A 27,583-nucleotide genomic window follows, 5' to 3' on the forward strand; every position below is an offset into this window, starting at 1 on the left:
AATACGTTCTTTAAAACCTCTGAATAGATTTCAAGTAATAGAAAATAGGATGAAACTTTACAACAGCATTCAGTTTTTTACTAGTCTAGGCTAATTAATTAATATAACTTATAAATCTAGCTCATTGCTAATCATGTTAATTCACAATTCATTAGCTAGTGTTGATTTATACAACTTTTAGTGTAAAATTTTTTATAAATTAATTAATATTAACAGATTAACAAAATAAAATAAAAATCCTGATTGTTAGTTTATGACTGTTAACTAATTGTAAATAAATTATATTAAAAAAATTGCATGCACGCACTGATTGATGAACTTTGTCTTTAAATGATTTTATTTGTGTTCATGATTATGTTTGTTTTGTTATGTTTATCGTTTGTTGTAGCCTAATGATTCAGTATTAACCACGGTTTCATTCCAGATGAGGTGAGAGAGAGGCAGTTGTAGCATATCATTAATCCTCATACCCATGTCCACAGAGGTTTATTTTTACTTAAAAATGTCAACCAATGTCACGTCACGTTCCAATGACGAGGGTGTTATAGGTGATATACCGTATAGTTGTGATAGGGTGGATCCAATGGTTGAATCTCAAAGGAAAATGGATGCTACTGTGTAGCAATGAATTAAAAAAGAAAACGTGATAAGAAAATGAAAGAGGGAGATTTCATCTTTCTTTTCTCTACCTAATGACTGGCCATTTACAGAGGTCATTCCTTGCGTGCCCACCTGTCAGCAGCATCTGCTGAGGAGAATTTAAATGTTTTGGTGACGTCAAGAGAGCGCTGGAACTTTGGCAATCACCAAGGCCCTCTATAGGTCATATAAAAGGCCTGTGGAGAGAGAGAGAGAGAAGGGGACGCAAAATAGAAGTGGAGAGATAAGATACCCAATGGAGCTGTTTATTTAAGTGGTGTCATGTCTCTGGCACGTACCAACAACAGGGTTGTCTGAGCTGTCTGTTTTGTGAGAGGCACACAATACCTTAGACTAGAGTAGAGACCAACGGGGGAACTGATCAGTGGGGCTTCTTCTATTTCTGCATTTTCTCATTGCACTGAGTGTGACTGGGGCAGCCATGAGTAAACAGACTCTGGCCACTTGTATTGCCAAGATGTATGAAGGCAGCAGGCTGGAGAACTCTGGAACTCCATCTGGGACAGTCAAGAAGCCGAGTCCAACTCTGATAGGTAGTCTGAGCAATGTGGAGGTCAAGTTAAACAACCTAGAGGGGAAAGTGGAACGGATTGAACTTACCCAGACAGAGGTGCTTCACAAGCTGAGCTTATTGTGTCAAGGGATGGAAGCACTAGAAAGGAGCCTTTTGCAGCACAAGCAGGGTGCTCAAGAATCAAACGGGATCAAAAATGGCCAGCGAGAGAGCAACAAGCTCCCTTTGCTGACTGAGGTCAGATCACTTTGTGGGGAAACGGTGGATCTGCTTCATAATCTCAAGCAGGAGAGTCAGCAGCAGAGAAAAAAGATCGAATGTATGGAAAGTTCTTTGTCCACTCTGGAGAAAGTAATAAGGTATGTGGGAGATGCTTTCCGTAACTCAAAAATAGTGGAGTTCATCCTCAATGGAGTGGTGCCATGGAGAAGACAAGGCCTTCTGGACACTGTAGAGGAAGAGGTCAGTAAGATCCTGGTCATCCAAGATCTCTGCAGCAAAAAGATAAACAGAAAAATACAGAGGTTATCTGATATCCAGTATAACAGGAGATACTGTAGAATGAGGTTAAATCTGAGCTGTTTATTTTCCAAAGTGTTTACAACAGATGAAGCTGTCGCTGAAAATGAGGACAAATTCAAAGCAGCCCACAATGTTAAATAATATCTAATGTGCAAGATATTGATTGTTTGGATTGATGAAAAGAGCATAGTAAAGACTGAACATGCTGTATAGACCTCAATTTGTTCTAAGAACTTTTATTTTTCTTTATTTTATTGCATTAGATCCTTAATAATTATGTACATTATGCATGTTATCATTTCATTTAGTTGCATTACACAGCGTTTCAGTGTGTAGCTGCACTGTAAAAAAAAGTTGCTGCCTTATTTTTAATAATGTTTAAGTTATTTTAACTTAAATTACATTAAACTGAAAAACATTACAAAATTAGTTGAATATTGTATAACTTATTAAAAAAAGTTTTTGATAAACTATATGACTATAACTATGATAAAAATATATGTTGTCATAACTTATGTATCATATAATTTTTACAGTGTGTTAGGTGGTCTTTACAGGTCAAAAGATGACTAAATATAATTTAAAGTTGCATGACAAAGATAGAAATACCCCATAGTTCACAGTAATGCATTTACAATGGTCAAACTAGACAAAGCTAAAATCCCCTTTTCTTTCATAGATGGAAAGAAAAAATGGAAATGTCCCTGCAATTGTATCCACCATTTACTACGTTGGCTGATCTATTCTTGCTAGCAAGCATGTTAAGTTTACAGCCAATCTAACCTTTTACCAAGGTTGCTATTTTATCTATGATGAGGCTGAACGGGCCTCGTGTTTCAAATTCCTAGACTGGATGTGTGACTGAGCTGATGGTGACTGAGTAGAACCCAGTTTTGCAATAGCAAAACCACAGTTTAAAACCAATCCTTTATCATATGTAGGCTACTTTAAGTACAGTGTAAATGTGGATTTCTCTCAGAACAGCTTGTCAGATGACATATTCCATTTCTTTGTTGTACATAGACATATGCCTATATTGTTAATTAAGGACAGCATCTCTTTTAAAAATAAGTGCAAGTGCTTTTGTATCCAAGTAAAATTACAATAGTTGGCTTAGGCTAGAAAATGGAACCCTTCCAAACTGTGTATAATAAGCAGATCTGTTGTCAAACAGTGTAATTATACCAAGCACTGCATGCAGCAAATGCCAAAAAGCACAAAATGGAATGTTTTGTGACAGATGCCCTCTGAGTCGTGCGGTGAATATAAAGCTGCATAAGTGCCATTCTGTAAACAGGTTGACTATTATAATACTGCTCCACCATAATCAGCATCATCATGTTTTCTTATAATTCAAACACCCACATAATGTTTAAAGATCTAATTACTCATTGAAGTATCTAACTTTGCCAAATTAAATCCATAAAAGCATCCCAATGCAATGTTTGAGGGAATATTTAATTGGCTCTCTAAGTTCTGTTCTGTTAATATGTTATTACAAAACATACACTTCTGTTTCAGGACTTAGAAGAAAGCTGACAAAGTGAAATAAAAGTTCAAATCAATCAATACTGCATAAAAAAATATCTTTTTTTCACAGAAAAACAAACCAGATGGCAACAGCTTTAAACCAAATGACCGTTACTGCCACCAGAGCACACAGACTTCAGAGGAGTTTAAAGAAGTGATTACAGGTATGAATAGAATATATTTTCAGCAGATTATGGACTAGAAATGTGTATTATTAAGAGACAGCTTGTGAGAAGTGATATGTCAGAGCCTTTTCCTGCATGCATTTCAATGTACGTTTCTTCAAACCATGTTTTAGCCTGACTCTGTGATTATCCACAGCTGAGCCTGAGCTGAAGAAGCCAGACGTCACTGTTCCCACTGATCCCAGCAGCCTACCTTCTCCTGAAGCCCTTAGAGGAGCAAGTGAACCTCTGATACCTGTTAGTACAGGGGAAAGCTCCAAAGACTTACGAAAGGCCAAGGAAGTCACCGTGAAGAGCAGAGCACCTGCACAGGTCCAGACATTTGGTCCTGAAGTCCAGCTGGAGGCTGAGGATATTGACGTATATTGTGTACCCAAGCAAGAGACAGATAGCTCAACCGCCACACAAGCTAATGCTGAATGTGTCACTGTGACAACAGCTAAAGTGGAAAAAGATTTGTCTCTTCAGCAAGAGAGGTGACAACTTACAAATTGCTGCCATTTAAGCTGAATGGAATCATTCAACGAAAAATGCTGTAAAAATTTGTGCATTTTACTTCTGCGTTGAATTTTAAAAGGGATGTTGTCAATGATATGTTGGTTTTGACTGTAGCAGAAAAGTGTCAAAAATGACTATAGGCTGAAAGGGAAACGGGTTATAACGGAAGACCGAACATTGTCATTGGCCACCTTTGGAGATAATTACATTGCTGATGCCAGTGAGAACGCCACTAATACTCTAATTTACTATTGGCTTTTCTCCAACAGATAAGAACTACAGTATATAGAAGATTAGAAATTAGACACCTCACATATACAGAGTATTGTAATTAAGCCTGCTAATGTGGCCAGAACAATTAGTCAAAGAGGTTGCAATATAAAATAATACTTGTGAAAAATATAACATTTGAGCATTTTCAGTGAATATTACTAAAAAACATCTCTGAACAGACCAGAAAATAAATATCACATCTAGAACAGCTCCTTCCTAAATCCAGTAAGGCACAATCATACAGCCATGCCTTTCTCCTCTGTCGTAAGAGTTTTACAAGGCAGAGTGCTGATAATGCACATGCAAGTGCTCTGTATTTTTAATGTGCTAGTTGTATGTTTTGTACTGAGGCACAAAAGACCCTCTGCCTGAAATAATAGGCTGTTGTGCATGCTGGGAAAGTAAAATTCATTAGACTAATGGCCAAGGTCTTGAGATTGCACAATGCAGTGGTGACTGAATACATGCTGCCAGCCTGCCGGGCATTAAGGGTTTTTTAGCCATTTATTTTTATACAAAACATTCCAGTTAAGGACCTTGTTGTGTTATTGGGTTTGTTGGGCTGTTGTTCATAGTAGCCTCTCACATGCAGCCTCATAATATTTCATAGACAACACACTTATTATAAGGACACCTACATGCCTACTATGCTGCATTTGCTGATTCCCATTACATATTTTTAACTGATTACATATATCAAGGTCTCACATACATGGTTATACCTTTGAAAAATGAACAAATGGTTGTTCTTTTGATTATTCACAGGGCTCATGAACAGACAGATGTTTCACAGGATGGCGATGAGGCTTCACCCGAGTCGATAGGAACTCCCACACTGTTTGGACGACAAGTGGAGCCGGAGGTTGAGGTTCCTCATAAACAGACAGAGGTTTCACAGGTTGGTGACAAGGCCCTTTTGAAACAACAGCTGGAGAAGGTGGATGTTCCTCCCAAACCTCAAATCTGCACCAAAGAGCCTGTCAACAAGGATGCAGAAGTTAAGTCACAACATAAAGACACAGTAGAGATGGTAGCACCTGTGCCAAAACATGATGAGAGAAAGACAGGATCTGAACCAGCTATCAAGAATAATGAAAATAAAACTGCTGAGAAGATTTTGGAGTCTGACCCAATAAAGAGCTGTGCAGCACCTAGTCCACAAAACACAACCCTTGTTGATGAAGAAAATGCAAAATCAGCACCTCTGAGAAAAGCAGAGACACAGCTACTGATCATCGGTGAGTGATTCATTCCTTGAAGTGAAACTGTGTTGATATATTATAAATAATTTCCATGCACATCAATATTTTTTTTAATTCACATGCCCTCGTAATGTTTAATCAGCAACTTTTTCACTGCCGTGAGGTTGTCACGACCTGTCACTCATGTAGCTCGACTATAGCCTACACAAAAACCTGATTATCACTGATTATAACTGCGCATGTAAACGTACTTATTCCTTTGAAAATAAGTGAAATGTGTCTTTGTATTAGGGGAGTGCCCGAAGTCGAATACATTTTTCGGAAAGGCATGGATAATGGCTTCAAAACAAATAGGCTAACGAATAATTCTGTCTAATAATATTCGTCTGAGGCTGACTCAGTCACTCCTCGTGTTTACTGGATCACAGGTGAGCCAGGAGATAGCAGTTGCACCATGTTATAGACTAGGCCTACATAAACATCTAAAATCTCAATGCAATAATGAGTGTGTGAATGATAGAGAACAAACTTTATGAATGAAAGGAGCGCAAATCAAAGCCGCGTCTACGCGTGCATCTCTCAGAAATCAGAGCTTGGCAAGAGTAACTAAACTACTACATCATACACATTATTTGATATGTATATTTCAATGATTTAAGCCTTGTACAATATAAAACACAAATGAATGAAATAGGCTAACAACACAATCACAAATCAAACAGTGTGTTGCAGTCTCTGCGCGTCTCCGTCTCTCAGAAAACAAACCAGCTCTCTATCAAGAGTGGTAGCCAGTGATCTGTAAGATAGCCTACTGAATCGTACACATGTTCTACTACTTGATATGACTATTCAAATGATACACGAATGAACGAATGAATGTAATAAGCACACACGCACGATTGCAAATCAAACAGTGCATTGCCGTCTCTGCGCGTCTCCATCTCACATAAACCAAATTTGTAGCCCATAATCAACTAAGATGCATATACATTTTCTACTAGGCTACTTTGTAGCCTATGATATGATAAGCTAGGCTAGGCTACATGATATTTCTTTGTCTCATTCTAAAAATAACCGTCTCATAAGAGTAATTAGTTGGACTACACTGGTTGAGCTGTATGTGCTGGTTGCACTTTTTTGATTCACTAAAAACAACTGGCTATAATATGCTGTAAAACTGGCTAAGAAATAAGAACCGATACTAGGTTCCCAACCCTACACTGGAAAAGGCATTGACAGCAATGTATGCATGTCATGTCATGCATGTTATCTGAGCAAATTTTTTTAAGAAGATGAGCAAACAGTGGACAGCATGTAATGAACAATGACACTGGAAACCAATTAACATCATGTGACAAAAATGATCAGTTAGGCTTTAAACTTAAACTTAAAATCAAATCCATAATTTGTAATTAGAACTATACAGCTTGTAGTGTTCAATAAAACCAGCATACTGATATTTGTTTTCTAGATGACAGTCCACCTCTTCCAGCTCCATTTGAGCATCGCATCGTCAGTGCCAAGCAAGTTCCCATGAACTCATATTACGCAGTCAACCCCAATGATGTGCTGGGCGGGTGAGTCCATGTGCTAATGGATAAACACATAAGTTTACCCCAAAATTTAAATTCTGTCATCATTTAGGCTACTTGTGGTGTTTCAAACCTGTATGACTTGCTTTCTTCTGTGGAACATAAAAGAAGATATTCTGAAGAATGTTAGAACCAAACTTTTACGCTCCACAAAAGACAAAATATTATACAGGTTTGGATCGACATGAGGGTGAGTAAATGATGACAGAATTTTCATATTTTGTTGAATTATCAAAACCATTTAATACTACTTGCTTAATTTAACCTGTGTGTAATCAAGTCAAGTTATGTCAAGTCACCTTTTTTTTTATTAGGCTTTATACAATACAGTTCAGTTAATATTAGATACGGATATGGAACAGATATGGCTGACTATGGTAATCTCTGGATAAGAATGAGACAGACAGACTAGTGTTAGCATTGATACCATTCCTCTTACAATGTAAAGTACATTGGATGTTGTGGAAAGTGTTCCCGGTTCCAGTTGACCTAATTAATGCAGCCTACCAATCCTTTAAGGGATTTGAATCATAGAAATGTATAATGTTCTATGTGTATACCAGGTTAAAGAGATGTGTTTTTAGTCTAGATTTAAACCTACAAAGTGTGTCTGCTTCTTTGTCTGCAACAATGCTAGGAAAACTATTCCAAAGTTTTGGTGCTAAATAGGAAAAGGATCTACTGCCTGCAGTTGATTTTGATATTCTAGGTATTATCGACTGGCCAGAATTTTGAGATTGCAATAGACGTGAAGGACTATAATGTATTAGAGCTTTGTCAAATACTGAGGAGTTAAACAATTCAGGGCTTTATAAGTAATCAACAAGATTTTAAAATGTATGAGAGATGTTTAATAGGGAGCCAATGCAGTGTTGACGGAAACACGCTAATATGGTCATACTTCCTGGTTCTGGTAAGAACTCTAGATGCTGCCTTTTGGACCAGCTGGAGTTTTTTTTATTAAGCGTGCAGGGCAACCACCCAGTTGAGCATTACAATAATCTGGCCTTGAGGTCATGACAGCATTAACTAACTTTTCAGCATTTGCCATTAAGAGCATATGTCATAATTTAGAGGTATTTTTTTAAGATGGAAAAATAAGGTTTTGTAAATGCTAGAAAGTAGAAATGTGGCTTAGTTTGAAATGAAAAGAGCACACCCAGGTTCCCAACTGATGACGAATACTAAATAAAGCAGCCATCGAGTGTTAGAGAGTATTCCAGGTTATTATGTGCAGACTTTTTTAGTCCAATATTTAAAATCTCAGTTTTTTTTTCTTCAGAATTTAGTTATAGGAAATTACTAGTCATCCAATTCTTTGTATGCATTCAGTTTGTTTTGTGAATTGGTATATTTTGTCAGGCCGCAAAGAAATATAGAGCGGAGTATCACCATAACAGTGAAAACTAAAATATTTTGATATCTGACATTGGCAAACATTTATTCTATTGCACTATCTGTATATTGTTTCTTCCCAGTTATATCTGAAATGCTGACATTAGTGCAGCAGATTAGGTTGTGGGGAGTAGCTGGGGGTTGGGGACTCTTTTTCGAAGGACCGGCAGATGGAACATATAGCATGAGTTGAATGACTGGTACACGCAGACAAGGGCTCATTTGCACCCCCTCTCCACTCTTGTTCCACATACGCCACAAATAAGTAAGCACTGGCTTGTTTTTGACTCATCATCGGCAGAGTTTATTTTGGGCAGGTGTTGAGCTGGTCTGTTTGCATTGGTATTATTTTCAGCCACAGCAGCAGCCATCTTGACATAAACACGCAATCTCACCCCATGGAAACACAGCTCCAAGTAAATAGGCAGCCCAGTCAGTGCAGAGTGAGAAGAACAGCAGCAGATAGTGACATAACTTTCACAAAGGTTGAAGTGATGTCCATAATCCATTAAATGAAATCTGTGTTTACGTGTGTTATTGCAGAGGCCGTTTTGGACAGGTACACAAGTGTGCAGAGTTGTCGTCTGGTCTTATGCTTGCTGCTAAAATTATAAAGGTCCGGGGAATGAAAGAGAGGGTGAGTACAAAACATGCATAAGCATTAGCATTTCAAACATGTTTACCCCCCTTCTCTCTCTTTCTCTCCCCTCCCCTCCCACTCCAATCTGTCCATCACTCTGTTCCTGTTAGGATGCTTTATGAGAACATTTCCTTGACAACTGCTGACAGTTCTGCACATGAGCATATGAACAAATACGCACACATTCACAGACACAGACACTTGCCCTCTCGCAAATAACATAATAACACCCATAGTCCCTCAAGGATATGGAAGCGCATGTTGTTTCTAGTATCTGCATTAAAAACAATGCATACTTTCAAATAGAAAAGAAGACAATATTTATATGGTGAACATCATTTCACCAATTGCAATATGTTCCTTCAGCATCTGTGTTGATCCTGAAACAACATTCCAATCAATCAGTCAGATTTGAGGCACAAGATTAAAGTTTATGTTAAGTTTAGGCTTACAACCAGGGTCAGGTGCTTTTACATTAGTGTTATTCACCTATCACTTCCCTCTGATTTTAAGGATAACTTATGGGTAGATTTAGAATTAGGGGTAGGGATAGGATTAGGACAAAATTTTGGGACAAGAATGTTGTTTCAGGATCAGTAAAATATGTTGATCCAGGAACAACGAAAGATTTATATTTCACATTACACTGTATATATACAGCGGGGGAAATACTGTAAGTATTGAACACGTCATTATTTTTCTCAGTAAATATATTTCCAAAGGTGCTATTGACATGAAATGTTCACCAGATGTTGGTAACAACCCAAGTAAGCCATACATACAAAGAAACAAACAAAAATAAGTTCAGAAATTAAGTTATGTGTAATAATGTGAAATGGCAGGGAAAAAGTATTGAACACATGAAGAAAGGGAGGCGCAAAAAGGCATGGAAAGCCAAGACAACTGCTGAAAACTTACAGTAATTAAAAAGCAATCCAGCCCCCTGTCAGTGGAAAATAATAACAGCTGGTTCAGTCCCAAATGATGGCCTACAAAAAGGTCTCATTGCCAAGGTGTCACATAAGACACATCTCATGATGGGTAAAAGCAAAGAGCTGTCTCAAGACCTTCGCAACCTAATTGTTGCAAAACATAATGATGGCATTGGTTATAGGTGCCATTCTAAGCTTCTGAATGGTCCAGTGAGCACTTTTGGGGCCATAATACGGAAGTGGAAAGACAATAATTTCACCATAAATTTGCCTCGACCAGTGCTCCTCACAAGATTTCTGATAGAGGAGTGAAAAGAATAATCAGAAGAGTTGTCCAAGAGCCAAGGACCACTTGTGGAGAGCTTCAAAAAGACCTGCAGATAGCAGGTACTGTTGTCTCAAAGAAAACAGTAAGTAATGCACTCCACCGCCATGGCCTGTATACACGCACCTTTGGAAATATATTTACTGAGAAAAATGATGATGTGTTCAACACTTATTTCCCCCGCTGTATACAGTGTAATGTGAAATATAAATCTTTTCTTTGCACAGAATAACATGTACTACTTTTATCTGTTCCCTTCATCCTCCATGCTTCAACAAGTGCTGATAATTACATATAATGATGGCACTTCTGTCATAAGCAGCACTTGCCCTCAATGCAATGCCATTCTCTGCCCTATGATCTGTCTGCTGCCACCATTAGAGAGTAATCAGACAGGAATGGACAAATGCAGATAATTTTCACTCTCTCATGTTTTAATTTCTGCCACTCGACCCAAATGTCAAAGGAGTAAAATAATTCAACACACAATCACATACAGTGTACATACACTTAATCTCTCTAAGCCTCATTTGCATTTCTAAATGCTCCATCTTAGTGGCAACATGATGTGCCATTCCTGCGGCATGTGCCGTCTGCTCCAATGTATGCCAGAGAGAGACAGAGAAGCTTCATATGGGATAATTGAATGCTTTTTGTGGGTCAGAGAATGGAGGACAGGAAGGGAGTAACTAGGACAGACAATTACAGGGTTGGCAAAGGCTGTCAAGCCCCCATTCTGAAACGCTTGTTTTTGCTATACCCAATTCAATCATTGCACATTCACTTCAAGCTATTTAACTGTGCAATTTAATTTCTGAAAAAGCTTCTCTCTTACTAATGACCTAATTTTTAACACTGCTTTGAGAGTAATAACAACACCATTTCAAAACCTTAAAATATAGGAAAGCTGTTGCAGATTAAAATGCATTTGCTTTGGAATTATTTATTTATTTGTGCTTTCTTTCCAGGATGAAGTGAAAAATGAGATTGGAGTTATGAACCAGTTAAACCATGTGAATCTGATTCAGCTGTATGATGCTTTCGAGTCTCGGACTAACCTCACACTCATTATGGAATAGTAAGTAAACCACAGAGAGATCTTAGTTCAAATCAGAATGATTGTTTCCAAGTACTAGAAAGGTTAGATTAAATAGCTCTAATTCTAAAAATAAACAAGTTCTGCAAAAAAAAGAATATATTTCATAGCTATTGTTCTAAATGATAATTTTAACTGTTAATTCAGGCTGATTAGTGGCTTTGGACAGTATTCATCAGGCCTCATTTGCAAAGCAAATTTTCTCTCCTGGCCTGGTCCTCACATTCTGTCACAAGAACATAGAGCTCCCACGCATGCCACTTTGGTGTGTGTGTCATCTTCATGTCTTGTCCACAAGTTAAATTAATTTTTTATGGTATTGAATTTACAAAAAAGCTTTTAATTGTATGATATGGCGGCGAATATTCATATTTGTAATACAAGACATAACTATAAATGATGACGATTTTTGGAAGATGGATATTGTTATATGAAGGTACCACAACAAGGAACGAGTATCAAAATTCAGTTTTGTTTTAGCATTTAAAACTACTGGCACCCACATGGCTTAAGCCACTTAATTTCAATATGCATGTCCAAATAGCCTGAACTAAAAGAGAGGAGTTAATTTGTGATGGTTTGTTATTTCAGTGTGGAAGGTGGTGAATTGTTTGACCGAATCATTGATGAGAATTACCAGCTGACGGAGATGGATGCCATTGTGTTTACCAGGCAGATTTGTGAGGGGGTTCAGTACCTTCACCAGCAGTACATTCTCCATTTAGATCTTAAGGTAGACTCCACACACCGCACTGAATGTTATAATGTGATACTAAAGGGATTAGCAGTGCATATAGTGTCGGGTATCTCTATGGAAAAATCCACCAATGAATCACCCACGTATGTCAACATCAGCAGTCTGAATGTCGCACATTTGAATTAGCACACTGCCAGTGGGCTTGTGCCTTGTGTTGTTGTTAGCACGTTGTGTATAGGAATATGGAATGCATACAATGTTATAGGATGTTGTACCCCTATACCCCGGCCATAACAATACATTTGAATCCTGTATTTAGTTTTAAATACTTTTTTTTTTAAATGTTGTTACTGTCTTAGAATTAATAATCAGTTTAAATGTATTTTAAATCTCTCTTATTTCTTTCTAATATACATTTTTATTTTCTGCAATATAGCCAGAAAATATCTTATGTGTGAACACCACAGGCAATCAGATCAAGATCATTGACTTTGGACTCGCCAGAAAGTAAGTAAGCAGACCTCATTCAATTATCTTGTTATTAAATAGTAGACTTATTGACGTCTCATATTTTTTAAGTCTACAAAAGAAGCACTTTTCTCAGTCTTGGGTAATTATGTCCCAAATTTCACACATAAAACAAAGTATGTGCTTATAGCTGGCATCATGTCTTCTGATTTACACCACTGTGCTGTCACCATGACTACAGTCAGATTCCTTCATGTGTGATCATTTTTGAGAGCTTTGTTTACTTTGAGCTTTAAAGCTCCATTAAAACAATCTGAGTCCTTACAAAGTCATCAAAATATACTGTGCCTTGTAACTGTTAGTAACTGGCATAGCTTTTAAGGTAAGAATTTTTGTGTCCAAGTAAAGCACTGGTGTGGGATTTGTGGTTTAATTTTTTTTCATTTATCCAAAGTGACTTAGAAATGAGGAAAACTACAACAAAAGCAATGCATACAACTGAGAAGTGGCACAATACAAAGTACCAGAATTGCTCAAAGAATTACAAAAGAAAAGAACAGAGTGAGAAAAGTACAGTCAGGTCCTCACAGGGGAGTTGTGTGTTTTCCGAAAGTGGAGACAGATTCATTTTGGTGGAGTTGGGAAGATTGTTATACCACTGAGGCACATTGAATGTAAATGTTTGGGAAAGTGATTTCAAAACTCTTATATGCACCTCAAAAATTTGCAGATGTGTGTGGAGGTAGAGGTACAGATCCAGTGCCTGTTTTGATACGTTGAGTTGAGGAATGCATGTGGCCTGCAGCTGGGATCATTGGGATCAACAGAGTGCAAAAACGCATAACTGAACGGTCTTTGTTTTGCGGTCTTTGATGTTCAGCTAATTTAAGTCAAAAAGTACTTCTAGGTTCTTAGCTGACCTGGTGTTTTCATTGGCAAGGTTTTGTTGAATCAGTTTTGGTTGTGAGCTAGTGAGTCTGGGTTTGGTTTTTCATATGGGAATGATACAGGATCCAAAAACAAAAATGTGTTTGTCCCTCCCACAGGTATAGACCCAGAGAAAAGCTGAAGGTCAACTTTGGCACCCCAGAGTTCCTGGCACCAGAAGTTGTCAACTATGACTTTGTGTCATTTCCTACAGACATGTGGAGTGTTGGTGTCATCACATACATGCTGTGAGTACGCAACTAGGCAGTAAGGCAGATCTACACATTTTAATAGAACTTCCAAATCTGAACAGAATCTGTAAAATTGCCATTTAAAGAGTCAGAATCAACATTCATAAAGTATTAATTATTATTTGATGATTTATGCATTATAGAAGTTTCACTTTCTTCATAGTCTGAATTGCACAGTGGCGTATACTCTTGAGTGAAATATCAGAGAGATCAAAAGCCAAATGCAAATGGAACGCATATGAAAGCTTTAGAGAGCTCTTCTAAGAGCCCTCATCATTCAATAGAGCTCTGATGAAAGGGCACCAGTGCCGTACAGCTCAGAAAGCATGTTACTAACCCTGCTGCTCTGATGCTGTCAAAAAACAAACAAACATACAAACAAACAAAATCCTGTACACACAAACAAACACAATGTCCCATGTCTGGTCCTGTGCTCTCCATGAGCAGTGCTGCTGTACTGGCCATAGATGACCCACTGCTCTGGCCAATAGTGGTCAAGCCTCAGTGAATGAATCAATTACTTGACAGCTGTTGGTGGAGATTTAGGGCTTGCCCATCCAGAGAATATGTGTTTACCCTACTTCACACTTCTCTAAGAACTGAACATCCAGAAGTCTCCAGCATTCATTGTATTAAAGGAATAGTTCATTTCAAAATGAAAATTCCGTCATCATTCACTCACCCTCAAGTTGTTTCAAATCTGTAATTCTTTCTTCTGCTGAACACAAAAGAAGATATTTGGGATGAATGTCGCTAACCAAGCAGTTGATAGACCCCACTGACTTCCATAGTATTTTTTTCCTACTATGGAAGTCAATGGGGTACATCAGCTCTCTGGTTACCGACATTCTTCAAAATATCTTCCTATGTGTTCAGCAGAAGAAAGAAATTCATACAGGTTTGAAACAACTTGAGGGTGAGTGAATGATGACAGAATTTTCATTTTGAAGTGAACAATTCCTACAATTATGGCTTTTTATTTAACAGCTGTCATTACTGTTTTTGTCCTCATTTTAAAGTGTTTAGATACCGGTTTGGCATTAAGGTTGTATATTCATTATATGTAGATTTATATATTTTGTAATTTAATTTAAAAAAAAACTTTTTATTTTCATATTTGTTCACTAACACTTTCCAACAAGGTTAAGTATGTTTAGTATGAAGATTAATTCATGCATTATCAATTATTAACTGTTAACTTGTTCATAAATTAACTAATTTATACAACTTGAAATGTTGAAAATGTATTAGAATGTATAATGACATTCACTTCACCATTCACCATTTATTCATTAAATGGAAGATTTTAACCAAAGCATACTAATGAGCAAAAATACAAATACAATTGATTAATCGTGAGAAGACAACAATATTTGCAGTGCTCCAATATGAACATTTTAAAAGTAGAACTGAATGGTACAGAGGTGTAAATGCACCTTTTTAGTTCCTAATTATTTAGGTCAGAACTAAGGGTTAACAGATTTTCCAGGTTATTCACACTCCCTGTGATTTCTTTTCTTTTTTTTTCAGTTTGAGTGGCCTTTCTCCATTCATGGGTGACAATGACACAGAAACAATGAACAACATTCTGCACGCCAAATGGGAATTTGACGCAGAGGCATTTGAGAATGTGTCAGAAGAAGCTAAAGACTTCATTTCCAGCCTCCTTGTGCCCGCTAAATGGTATTCATCTATCTATCATTATTCTGTTAATGGAAAACCATAGAATATAGCCTGGATGCCAGCCGAACTTAGCCCCGCCCAGAAAAAGGGTGCTACTTTATACAACATCATACCTGCTTACAATGCTATAAGCTCTAATTGCCTTTTTACTTGAGCAATTACACAAAACAGAACAATAAAGTTTAAAATCATTTTTAAAGCAAGAAAAGTTAGGTTTGGAGTTGGTTAACTTCCCCATTAATATTAACAATTGTATGAATTATGCCTTATCTTTCTCAATCCCATTATCATTGAAGTGTATCATTATGTCAAATCCACTCAGCTGTAAATCAATGTTAATTTTTTTCTTAATTAAACGCTCCACATCAATCCAAAATATTTTTTAAAGTATGCAATGGAAAAATAACTGAAAAATTGTTTCCTTTTCACCTTTACAGAAATTGCAAGAGTAATCAATATCTAATTTAAAACGTTCCAGCACATGTTTTACTGGATATATTCTATGCATTATTTTAAAAGAGACTTCCTTTACTTTGTTATTAATGTAGAATTTATCTACTGTTCGCCATGCATTACGCCAATTTACATCTCCAAAAACAGATGACCAGAAAAAACGAGCTGGAGGGTAAACAATATTATTAAGTATATTCCTAATGTAGTTATTTGAGACTTTATTTTGTAAAATATTTGTATTACCAATAAATATTTTACCCATGATATCTGTAAAATTTAGATCTTCCTCCTGTGATGCAATCCTAAGAAGGATCAATACTTTCCTAGGAATTACATCCATTACAACTGCAAAGTCTTTAGGTCTAACTGGTATTTTAAATGTATTAAAAATTCTCTATATGTTAATACATTTCCATCATTATTCAAAAGCTGACTAACTAATATAATATTGTTTTCAAACAAAAAAGAGAGATTTATTTTTGTAAAGGATGTCTTTGCTGTTCCAAATATAATATCTCCTAGGTGAAAAGTTATGTTTGTAGGCCAGTGTCCATGCCATGAGAGCTTGTTTATGAAATTTTGCAAGCTTAAATGGTATTTTTTTCAATTGAATAATTACACTTCAATAAAAATGTTTAAATAGATTGTTTAAACAGATAGTTAGGAAAGGAATTCCAAATACTGTCTTTATTTTTTTAAATACTGAATAAGCCAATTTATTTTAAATACATTGTTCAAAGCATCATAACTCAAAACCTCTAAACCACCATGATCTTTGAGATTGCATAAAATTTCTTTTCTCAAATAATGTGGCTTGTTTTTCCAAATAAAATCAAAAAGCATTTTATCCAATTGTTTGGTAACTTTAGGGGGAATATCCAATGATAATGACACATACATAAACTGATCTAGAGATTCCTTCAGCTTTTGACAAAAGTACCCGACAGATCTCTTTGTAACCACACATTAAACCTCTTACTAGTTTTGTTAATAGTTGGATTGAAGTTTAAATTGTTACGCAGATTTTCATCTTTACATATAACAACTCCCAGATATGTTACTTGATTTGCAATTCTATTACAGAAATTAGTTCAACTACATTCTTTAAGAGGAAACAGAACAGATTTATTCATATTCATTCCTAGCCCTGATACATCTGAAAATTCTTTTATGCATTTCACTGCTTTAATGATTTCATTCCTATCTTTCACAAATAAAGCAGTGTCATCTGCAAACTGACACAACTTAAATGTTTTCCCTAATGCTGTAATTCCTTGGAAATGTCCTTTTTTAATGTGGAGGGCCATTATTTGCGTTGCTAACAAAAACAAAAATGGGGAGATCGGACACCCTTTTCTGAGTTCGGTCAGGACTTGATCCGTTGTGGAGCAACTATGCTCGAACCAGAGCTATTCGGACCAATCAAATTGTCAGGGCGGGCTTTATACGATGATGGACAGATGATCAGCAGTAACGTAATCATTCACGTCACCAAAGAGCGCTTGGGTTGAATTCGTTTACAACAAGGAAGGCGGTCGCTGGAGAATTGAGATGTGTAACGTTAGATTCCGGCATAGCCTTTGTTATAGAAGATATCGACAGTGCATTCATTTTAAAAGAGGAACAGATAACCGCGATCAAGGCATTTGTCGATCGGAAAGATGAATGAAGAACACACACCACTTACTCCATTGCTCTGATTGGTTGTAGGTCTATCTAATTGAGTGCAGAGGCATTTTCTTTCCTGGTTCGGTTGAAACACGCTCCTTAATCACAGCCCAATGGAGCAGTATCAGACTCATATTCTGACTAGAATCTGAGTATGACGACGTCAGGCTACTTTGAATATACCGCAAGTCAAGTTTTCTATCCCACATAATTCGATATAGCCTCTCTTCTATTATTTCTCCTCCTTTCTGGTCTCCTTTCTTGTGGATTTAAGAGTGCCACTCTTCTCTTCCACCTCTCAGTCATTGTCCTGTACTTTGACCTGCAGGCTCCCTTAATGCATCCTGACATCAAAACTGAAACCTCTGAAAATGCAGTGCTGTACACCAAAAATGTGCACAAATAACATATAATTGGCCGGTGATGTAACATGGCCTGGAGCAGTTTAGAGCATTTGAAGCTCACCCTCACATTGCTCTGTCTTAGCTAACCTCTCCCACACAAGGGCTGTAATGCTCAGCTGGCATGCAGGCATGAGATAATAGCAGGCTGGCACAGCAGGTTGCCATGAGAGGGCGCATTGTCTTTTGCCCACCATCTTACCACAGTCTACGCAGTAAAAGAGATGATTCAGTGCACTTTGACAAGGTGCATTTAGACGCAGCATGACACCCACCCTGGCCTTCCTCCCTTCTCTTTGTCTGTGGTGACAATGTTGTCTAATAACCTCATCACAGCCCCTCCACACACATGCCATGTGATTCATATCACCCTTGAACATTCATGCTTTCAGACGATGAAAACTAGTGGATTAATTGCATGATGACAATGTAGTATAATCAGCTGGATTATGTCTTTCTTACTGGTAAAAATGCACTCGCGCACTATTCTCAAATCTTATGCTGTCTTGCGGGAAGGTCGACTTATTTAATTAAGGACATTCATTTCAGTAATTTTCAGGGTGCCATCTATTCCTCTCACTGAAAATTGTCTGCCTTTTGTCTCCGTTAGCATGTGGGGCGTAGTTTGTGGGGGGGTTGGGGGGGAGATAACCCCCCCAATATTTAAATCTATGCATTACAACCCCCCCAATATTTATACCATGATCACATGAAAAATATGCAGACCCAAATTTCAACCCCCCCAATGTTCAAACCAAATCTACACCCTTGGCATGTTTAGCCAAACATTTGCACAGTTAGCCAAACCTTACCACAGGTTCCGTCCCAAGACTACGCACTAGAGTACGCAATACTGCCCCAGGTCTGAAAAAATGCAAAGTATTGAAAATCTAAATTTGTAACTTAAAAAAAAATAAATAAAAAATGCTTTTTTACAAGTGCGTCACATCAAGTAATCAAAAGTTCTACACATACTTGCAGTCTTTACGCCGACTCGAAAACTTGGAAAAATGCAGATAAATGAGTGGTCAAGTAAAAAGATTGCAAGTGTGAGTATTGGGATGGGACAAAGTTTAAAATAAAATACTGTTTATTTTAAAGTGCAAGGTATTGAAAATCAAAATGTGTATATAATGCTCTGTAAAAAAAAAAAAAAAATGCATTTTTTCAAGTGTTTCCCATCAAGTAATCAAAAGTTCTACACATACTTGCAGTCTTTACGCCGACTTGAAATAATGCAGATAAATAAGTGGTCAAGTACAAAGATTGCAAGTGTGAGTATTGGGATGGGAAAGGCCAGCAGTTGTTAGTACAGTTAGTCAAACTTAATCTATATTTAAGTTTATATATAGTTTAATATGAACTTTAAATATATATTATACATAAATGTGTAATAAAGTGACCTTAGGCCTACTAATGTTTGTTGACATCTCTTATAAATTGTAAGTGCTCAATCAATGATCAAAACAAATCTCTGTCTAGGGCTTGAAAACAATAGCCTATATGATTCGTAGTCATTACACAGAAGGGCCTGAATTGCATTCTGCATCTTATGGAACTGTTTTTTTCTTTGTGTGCCAGATGTTTTTAAGACCTTAATGTTTCTGTGTTTGCGTGGTTTCTATGGCAGCAGCCGTCTGAGCGCATCAGGATGCATGAAGCATAGCTGGCTAAATAACCTGGAGGACAAAGCCAAGATGTACAAAGTTCGGCTCAAGTCACAACTGAGGCTTCAGCGTTACCTTGCTGCTCACCATCAGTGGAAGGTATGGAATCATTAGTCAGCGCATTTTCGATTTTTAAATGGATTTATATGGTGTTCGCGTACCAGCATAACACATGATCCTGCTCTTATGTTAACTCCTTTTGTTTTTACAGAAACATTTCTATGCGGTCGCTGCAGCAAACAGGTTGAAGAGGTTCCAGCAGAGCAGATCAGTTAGTGTGCCAAATTAGTTGTTAACCTTGAGGACAGTGCCAGTAGCTTGAGAGGACATCACAGTGTCACACACTGGAAAATGAACATGTCTAAGTTTTTTGAATGATTTGAAATGGCTTTGTGGAAAGTGTTTAATATGCTCTTGCCTTGTTCATAGCCAGTGTAATAGTATCTTGTTAAAAAGTGTCTTTTTATGTACCTTGTTTGAATCACTGTTGCATTTAATTTCCACTTCATCGTGCTTTCACACCAGGAGTGTACGGCATGGATGGCAGGGTGTGCTTTTGAACCACATGAAAAAGCTGTTGTCCCTTCTGTGAAGGTGTTTTTCTTGGGCACTACTGCCTTATCCTAGTATTTGAAAGAAAGTGTTTTTGGTTCTCAACTCATGGTTTCAGTATTTTATATTAGTAAAAAAAAAAAAAAAACATAGCATGAAGATTTGATGTAGAAACACTGTGGTCATCCTAAATGTTTTGTTTAGCACATTGATTAGATCTGGAAACAAAATCTGAATAAGAGACTAAACTGGCCTGTTTTTATTTTTCAAAATTCTCATTTTATTTTCGCTGGTTGTTCAAGAACATTTGAATGTTAATATTGCGACTTGAAACTGCTTTCTATGAATTTATTGCATTTGTACATTTCTATGGTTATAGCATAACCACAAATACTGTACATGCAAAGGTGGTTTAGCTCTTGTCATAGCGACTGACAAACAAGTTAGCACAGAATTATAGGGCAGACATGTTCTCTATCATAGTTCATATAGAGTGTGCTTGTATAGAAATCATTGTATTGGGTATTTTTTTAACAATATTGTGACAAATAGCCTCTGTAGAATAAAAAACATGAGAAACCAAGAAAATTAAACTGTCTTGAATACACATTTTATTCACATCAAAATCAAACAAAGCAGATGTGCCATGTATTATTGAAACAAATTGATAAATCACATCTAGATCATACTGAATGCATTGTACACCTCCAATGAGATTTTAAGGTGATTCAAACCAATACCACAGAACACTGAGAAATTAAGTCATATTGTCACCAGACATAATCATCCAAACCATGTCAGACTAAACAACACAAATTCAACAATTGGAAAGAATTTGCACAATATCTAAAATAGTAACTATCTTTGACCTGGCAAATGGCAATAAAATAAAACGGAGATAAAAAGAGCCTCAATTCCTCTGGAAATGTCTGTATGTGGATGAAACAGTTTCACACAAGAAGCCAGAGGGGGGCAGGCAACTTCTCTTGGTAGAGTATTAAATCCAACTCAAAAGTTCCTGTTGACATTATGCAGAGCCATCAATAAATAAATGGGAAACTTAAAACCTTCAAGAATCTACAGCCTTTGCTTTTAATGCATTTTCAAGGATTTTTCTTTTCCACTCCTCATAAATTTGTGTCTCTTCCTCCTCTGTCTTTTCAACTCGCTCTTGCTTAGGAGATGTTGCAATCTTCCCATCTGGAAAAAAACAAAAAAAAAACAAAGACAATTACATTTACCATCAACACCCTGCTATTTTGCAAAGATACAGTGAGGAAAATAAGTATTTGAACACCCTGCTATTTTGCAAGTTCTCCCACTTAGAAATCATGGAGGGGTCTGAAATTGTCATCGTAGGTGCATGTCCACTGTGAGAGACATAATCTAAAAAAAATAAATAAATCCAGAAATCACAATGTATGATTTTTTAACTATTTATTTTTATTACAGCTGCAAATAAGTATTTGAACACCTGAGAAAATCAATGATAATATTTGGTACAGTAGCCTTTGTTTGCAATTACAGAGGTCAAACGTTTCCTGTAGTTTTTCACCAGGTTTGCACACACTGCGTGTGAGTTTGAGCTCCCTCCAAAGATTCTCTATTGGGTTTAGGTCTGGAGACTGGCTAGGCCACGCCAGAACCTTGATATGCTTCTTACAGAGCCACTCCTTGGTTATCCTGGCTGTGTGCTTCGGGTCATTGTCATGTTGGAAGACCCAGCCTCGACCCATCTTCAATGCTCTAGCTGAGGGAAGGAGGTTGTTCCCCAAAATCTTGCAATACATGGCCCCGGTAATCCTCTCCTTAATACAGTGCAGTCGCCCTGTCCCATGTGCAAAAAAACACCCCCAAAGCATGATGCTACCACCCCCATGCTTCACAGTAGGGATGGTGTTCTTGGGATGGTACTCATCATACTTCTTCCTCCAAACACGTTTAGTGGAATTATGACCAAAAAGTTCTATTTTGGTCTCATCTGACCACATGACTTTCTCCCATGACTCCTCTGGATCATCCAAATGGTCATTGGCAAACTTAAGACGGGCCTTGACATGTGCTGGTTTAAGCAGGGGAACCTTCCGTGCCATGCATGATTTCAAACCATGACGTCTTAGTGTGTTACCAACAGTAACCTTGGAAACGGTGGTCCCAGCTCTTTTCAGGTCATTGACCAGCTCCTCCCGTGTAGTTCTGGGCTGATTTCTCACCTTTCTTAGGATCATTGAGACCCCACGAGGTGAGATCTTGCATGGAGCCCCAGTCCGAGGGAGATTGACAGTCATGTTTAGCTTCTTCCATTTTCTAATGATTGCTCCAACAGTGGACCTTTTTTCACCAAGCTGCTTGGCAATTTCTCCGTAGCCCTTTCCAGCCTTGTGGAGGTGTACAATTTTGTCTCTAGTGTCTTTGGACAGCTCTTTGGTCTTGGCCATGTTAGTAGTTGGATTCTTACTGATTGTATGAGGTGGACAGGTGTCTTTATGCAGCTAACGACCTCAAACAGGTGCATCTAATTTAGGATAATAAATGGAGTGGAGGTGGACATTTTAAAGGCAGACTAACAGGTCTTTGAGGGTCAGAATTCTAGTTGATAGACAGGTGTTCTAATACTTATTTGCAGCTGTATCATACAAATAAATAGTTAAATCATATATTGTGATTTCTGGATTTTTTTTTTAGATTATGTCTCTCACAGTGGACATGCACCTACGATGACAATTTCAGACCCCTCCATGATTTCCAAGTGGGAGAACTGGCAAAATAGCAGGGTGTTCAAATACTTATTTTCCTCACTGTAAGTTCTGTCTTTTATTAGATATTACATCTAGAAGTACCAAAAATCAAAAAAGAACTCCAAGGCACTCTCAATTAAAAAAGTTAAAAAGCCTTTATTATTATGGCTTGGTCAAATTAACCTTCTAAAAAAACTCCAACGTGTTTCGGCTACATGCCTTCTTCTGGGAGTTAAAACCAGAAGAAAAAAGTTTTAACTCCCAGAAGAAGGCATGTAGCCGAAACGCGTTGGAATTTTTTAGAAGGTTAATTTGACCAAGCCATAATAATAAAGGCTTTTTAACTTTTTCAATTGAGAGTGCCTTGGAGTTCTTTTTTGATTTTTGGTATTTAGTTTCCCATCCAAAGAGCACCTCTATCTTAACCAAACTTTGGAGTCCAGGAAGCGCTCCTCTACCCCTCCTTTTTTCATTACATCTAGAAGTATTCATTACTAGTCTTATTGCTCTAAGAAAATGATTTTATTTCCATAGGTTGAAGACATGCTTAAAGGAGAACTCCAGTCAATTTTAACATTGAGCTCATTTTTTTGTAAATTTGGAGTGCTGTCAATACAGAGAACAGCTGTTAGATTCACCTGTGTTCACTCTAAAGGAATCACTCACATGGCTGTGCACTTGTAATGACACATCAAGGATGTTAAGAGGCTAAAAGCAGGTTTAGTACTTGCCCCACTGAAGTCAACAGGGTGCAAATTTTAAAAAGAGGATAACACGGTGTAGGCAACACCGATTTTTGTCGTTGTTCTCTGTATTGACAGCACTCCAAATTTACAAAAAAATTAGCTCAATGTTAAAATTGACCGGAGTTCTCCTTTAAGAACAGAAAAGGTTACATTGATAATCATTCACTGCACATAATGGCAGAAATAATTAGCCATTATTAGTTATTGTGACAAGCGGGTGGATTTCTTACCATCTTCTGCCGTTTCTAGCATTTCAGTGAGCGACTTCTGCCTCTTTTGAGCAGTTTTGACTGGTTTCTCCACAGATGAAGCCTCTTCTAAGGGTACAGAGAGATATTAGAGTGAGTCAGTCTGCTTAATTTCACAATATGTACTTGAGAATAAAAAAACATGCTGATCTTTGTTCAACTACACAAAAAATATACATCGTCTCATTGTGGTATGCCTGTAGCCATGGTAACTAATGAAATGTCTGTTTCTTCATGACAAATCTCTTTGAAGTAATACTTTTATAATTAAAAACAAGATTAAAAGTTGTGCATCTTCAATCTATGTCAGTTTGAGCATCTATTTGCTTTAATTAGGCAATGTGTCATTTTCTAAAAAGCTTTTGTTAGAAGGAGTCACACTTACTGCAGATCTCCTGTCCACATTTCTGGAACTGTGTGCACAGCCGATCAAAGATGCCCTTCTTTGCTCCAGATGAAGAGGCTAATTTCCTGTCAGTTTTGATTTTCATGCACCTTCAAACAGGAAGGACAAAACCAATTTATTTTTCCATTTTCAATAATTAAATGTAAATCAGGTGCAGTTTAGATTTAGAGATTTCTGTGACATGTTGACATGCATAAAATCCTTTTAAACCATCTGGGAGCTTGAGTTTATTATTGTACAGTAACAGATTTTGGTTGGATAGCAATAACCCAACAGTCACACAGTCTCAGTACGGCTGGATTCCTTATGTGAGCACTCACTTTCATAGAGTCTAATATGCAGATAAGCTAGCTCTAAGGACAAGGAACAAACATGTGATGGCCAATCCAAGATTTGACCTTTCCAAATGTAAATTCAGCTCCAAATTAATCTGTATGTAATTCACTTCTCATACCCTCATTCAGTGGTGTAACGAGCCAACACCGGGGCCTTATGCAGGATTACTTCAGGTCGACTTTGCACCATCCTTTTTTTTTGCGAGAATGCGAGATCTGATCTGTTATCCAAATACAGAAGCCACTTGATGTAGACAGGTGTAAGCACACCATGACCTGATTGGCTTATGATCCGATCTGCTTGATCAGATCACGGTGATCGCATGTTAATGCCAAGTGTAAACGTAGCCTAAGAGATGAGATGACTGACAAAATCAGGAGTAGCCTACGCGCACCAACAAAAAAAAAAAAAAAAAACCTGGTGACGGCGCACCATAACACATTGTTACTCACTGCTATGACTACACTTTTGTGTTTGTAATTTGACGACGACTCCATCTCGATATTGTCTGTCTCAAGTTCAACGTTTTTACTGTTTTGCACGCAATATGCATGTTCACTTACCATATCCGGGATTCGAATTTTGACCCGGGGATTCCCCAGTCCCAATTCGAAACAAATTACACCAAAATCCATCATTGTTCATTTCAAACATGTATTTAATGATCAGTAAAATATGTTGTTGTCATTATTTATTCAAATAAATTCACGGTAAAGTAAAATGCGATCAGACTAAAAATTGTAAAATGCGATAGGGGGCCCCGGCTGTCAATCAATATCTTCCAGTCACGCGGGCCCCTGATTGGTCCGGGCCCCAGAGCAACCGCGTACCCTGCTTACCGATAGTTACGCCTGTGCCCTCATTTTAAAGTACTTATGGCCTCACTGTACTTTGACCGCACTGTGAAGAGCTTAATCAGGTTTTCAAGAGACAGTGGAGCTCCCATCCATATTTATATCTAATGTGAGTGTCAAACACCTAATCATCCATCAACAAGTATTTTTGAACCATCCATTATTTGACTCAGAGATGATGTGTAAATACAGCAGATTTCAGGGCTTCAAAATACTCACTTGCATGCTGCATATAGAGCGGCTGTGGTAAAGAGAGACTTGGACAGGTCAAGGTCTTGTTGCTGAGCTGCGGGTAAACTGGTCTTATACCTTAAACAAATACATGCAGTTTAAATCAAGTCATTCAGAATCAAGTCAAGCTGATTGCACTGATGCAATGTGAAGTCTCACCGCTCAAGGATCTGAGAGGCCACTTTAACTGCTTCTAAACACCCATACTGCACTGCAAGATCTCTGAGACCCAGGCTTGACTGCAGGCCCAGCATGCACTCCATAGACTTCAAATTGCAGGAGTAAACCTTAGGACTCAGGCCAGATAGTTTGATGGCATACTCCTATCCGGCAGAATTTTGAAAGAATATTATTTTTGTACATTTATTGCAAGAAATAATGTTTACGTATATAATACATGTTAGATATGTACAGCATATTGCGTAAACCATTCAATGTTTATTGTGCAAAATTACTATAAATTTAAAGAAAAAAATCACGACCACACCTAATATATATATATATATATTTTTTTTTTTTCAAGTTATACAGTGGATGAGCAATTCTTAATATTACATGAGCCGTGATGCATGAAGAAAACAGAATATTTCTACATTATGCAAAAAGTGTTTAAATATTATTGTGTGCAAATTGTGAGCAAAACAGTCTTGACAAGACGAAGGAATAGGCCAATTCTTTAAGATAATAATGATCATTAATATTAATTATAATTTTCATGCAGAAAGCTACTTTATTACACATGATTTGAGACGGAATGACACTGGTGGTAATTTTCATGTCTTTCAGGGGGAAAGAGATATATATAAAAAACTATTGGACAGTGTTAGTAAATATTAAAGTGAATAGACAAATAAATGTATGAGAATGCGATTTTTTTTTTGCAAATACTCACGCATATGCATATTAGATAACAACATACTTAAGTGTGCATGTCTGTACATCATGTGTATGCTTGTGTTACACATCACAACACACATAAAGAGAAAAGGATCTTGCCTTGTCTACAGGAAATTTCAATGAAGTCGCTGCCAACTCGAGGCAAATAAGGGCCTTACTGGTGGCTGTCACAGAACCCAGTCCAACACATTTCACTTGGGATAATCGCATGTACTCTTCTGCTTGGCTGAAAATGAATCCGAATTAGTTATGTTGTTATACTGACATGTTCACTTCTGACTGAACCAATGTCTTCCCAAAACAAGCGAGTGGCTAATATATTGCAACACTTACCTCAATACTTTAACAGCAGTTATACCGATCTTCGAAGCAAGCTTACTAAACAACTCTTTATCCATTTGTAAAGTTGTTCGATCCTCTCACCACCGCGACACGGCAGAATCCTTCACCAGACTTCGCAAAGAGACAGGCTGATTTCGCGGGAAAACAAACACGTGTCACACTAGAAATAAACGTTCTGACCGGCCATTGGTGGATCAAGAAAATGGGCGTGGAAAGCGTCATTCGGGTAAAACGTTGATACAATTTAACTAGTTTTAATTAATCGACAAATTATACCATATATGTCTAAAAGAAGTATACAATTTATTTTTCTCTATTAAATGCAAATTTAATGTTGTTCTGAGAAACTTTTTCTTAACACATTTCCTTCAGGTGAGTAATGACACGACCCAGCTATTGATTTTTATAGTAAACAAATGTATTTTATTTCTTAATGTTGTTTCTGCGGAGCTTTAGAGAAGAATAGCACCGCTCTCTCCGGGCTTGTTGTGTTGTGTGCGGGCAGTGCTCGTCGTCATGAGGCGGAACAGCAGGAACGGCAGTCACATGACACGGCACACTCACAGGGGGGTCATCCAGTGTTTCCTCTAACATATCTGATAATCATGGTAAGATATTTGGATCATCGTATGCATAGACTGTCTGCTGGATTCT

At 37.4% G+C, this 27,583-nt stretch overlaps 3 protein-coding genes across 3 annotated transcripts in view; 2 read left to right on the forward strand and 1 right to left on the reverse strand.

The window, feature by feature from the left end:
• The first annotated feature begins 931 nt into the window (after positions 1-931).
• On the forward strand, positions 932-20,778 carry mylk3 (myosin light chain kinase 3). Its single transcript, XM_081358846.1, has 13 exons — positions 932-1,636; positions 3,297-3,390; positions 3,548-3,887; positions 4,948-5,420; positions 6,856-6,961; positions 8,915-9,008; positions 11,237-11,346; positions 11,956-12,097; positions 12,498-12,568; positions 13,576-13,704; positions 15,238-15,390; positions 19,543-19,678; positions 19,791-20,778. The coding sequence occupies exons 1-13, from the start codon at positions 1,082-1,084 to the stop codon at positions 19,866-19,868; spliced, it is 2,481 nt and encodes an 826-aa protein (XP_081214972.1). The 5' UTR covers positions 932-1,081; the 3' UTR covers positions 19,869-20,778.
• orc6 (origin recognition complex, subunit 6) lies at positions 20,720-27,428 on the reverse strand. The gene is made up of 7 exons (XM_081358848.1): positions 26,921-27,428; positions 26,687-26,813; positions 25,850-26,013; positions 25,679-25,768; positions 24,249-24,358; positions 23,846-23,932; positions 20,720-21,331 (listed from the first exon to the last, which is right to left on the reverse strand). Exons 1-7 carry the CDS (start codon positions 26,983-26,985, stop codon positions 21,201-21,203), a joined length of 774 nt encoding a protein of 257 aa, XP_081214974.1. The 5' UTR covers positions 26,986-27,428; the 3' UTR covers positions 20,720-21,200.
• vps35 (VPS35 retromer complex component) overlaps positions 27,121-27,583 on the forward strand; it is a 36,686-nt gene continuing 36,223 nt past the window's right edge. The window contains exons 1-2 of the mRNA XM_081358847.1: positions 27,121-27,301; positions 27,386-27,537. Of these exons, the coding sequence (XP_081214973.1) occupies positions 27,535-27,537 (3 nt within the window). The 5' untranslated portion in view covers positions 27,121-27,301; positions 27,386-27,534. The remainder of the gene's footprint in view (positions 27,302-27,385; positions 27,538-27,583) is intronic.

The sequence above is a fragment of the Scardinius erythrophthalmus genome (assembly GCF_964197995.2).
Source record: "Scardinius erythrophthalmus genome assembly, chromosome: 2".
NCBI classification, from domain to species: domain Eukaryota; kingdom Metazoa; phylum Chordata; class Actinopteri; order Cypriniformes; family Leuciscidae; genus Scardinius; species Scardinius erythrophthalmus.

What these genes read in the sequence shown, in the direction of transcription:
- orc6 (XM_081358848.1), bottom strand. Translation starts at nt 26,985, where the DNA reads ATGGATAAAGAGTTGTTTAGTAAGCTTGCTTCGAAGATCGGTATAACT. An exon ending in GCTCTATATGCAGCATGCAA is followed by an intron (nt 24,359 to 25,678) that starts GTGAGTATTTTG and finishes TCCTGTTTGAAG; the next exon opens with GTGCATGAAAATCAAAACTG. An exon ending in GCTAGAAACGGCAGAAGATG is followed by an intron (nt 21,332 to 23,845) that starts GTAAGAAATCCA and finishes GTTTTTTTCCAG; the next exon opens with ATGGGAAGATTGCAACATCT.
- mylk3 (XM_081358846.1), top strand. Translation starts at nt 1,082, where the DNA reads ATGAGTAAACAGACTCTGGCCACTTGTATTGCCAAGATGTATGAAGGC. An exon ending in TTCTCCATTTAGATCTTAAG is followed by an intron (nt 12,098 to 12,497) that starts GTAGACTCCACA and finishes TCTGCAATATAG; the next exon opens with CCAGAAAATATCTTATGTGT. An exon ending in CTCCTTGTGCCCGCTAAATG is followed by an intron (nt 15,391 to 19,542) that starts GTATTCATCTAT and finishes TTTCTATGGCAG; the next exon opens with CAGCCGTCTGAGCGCATCAG.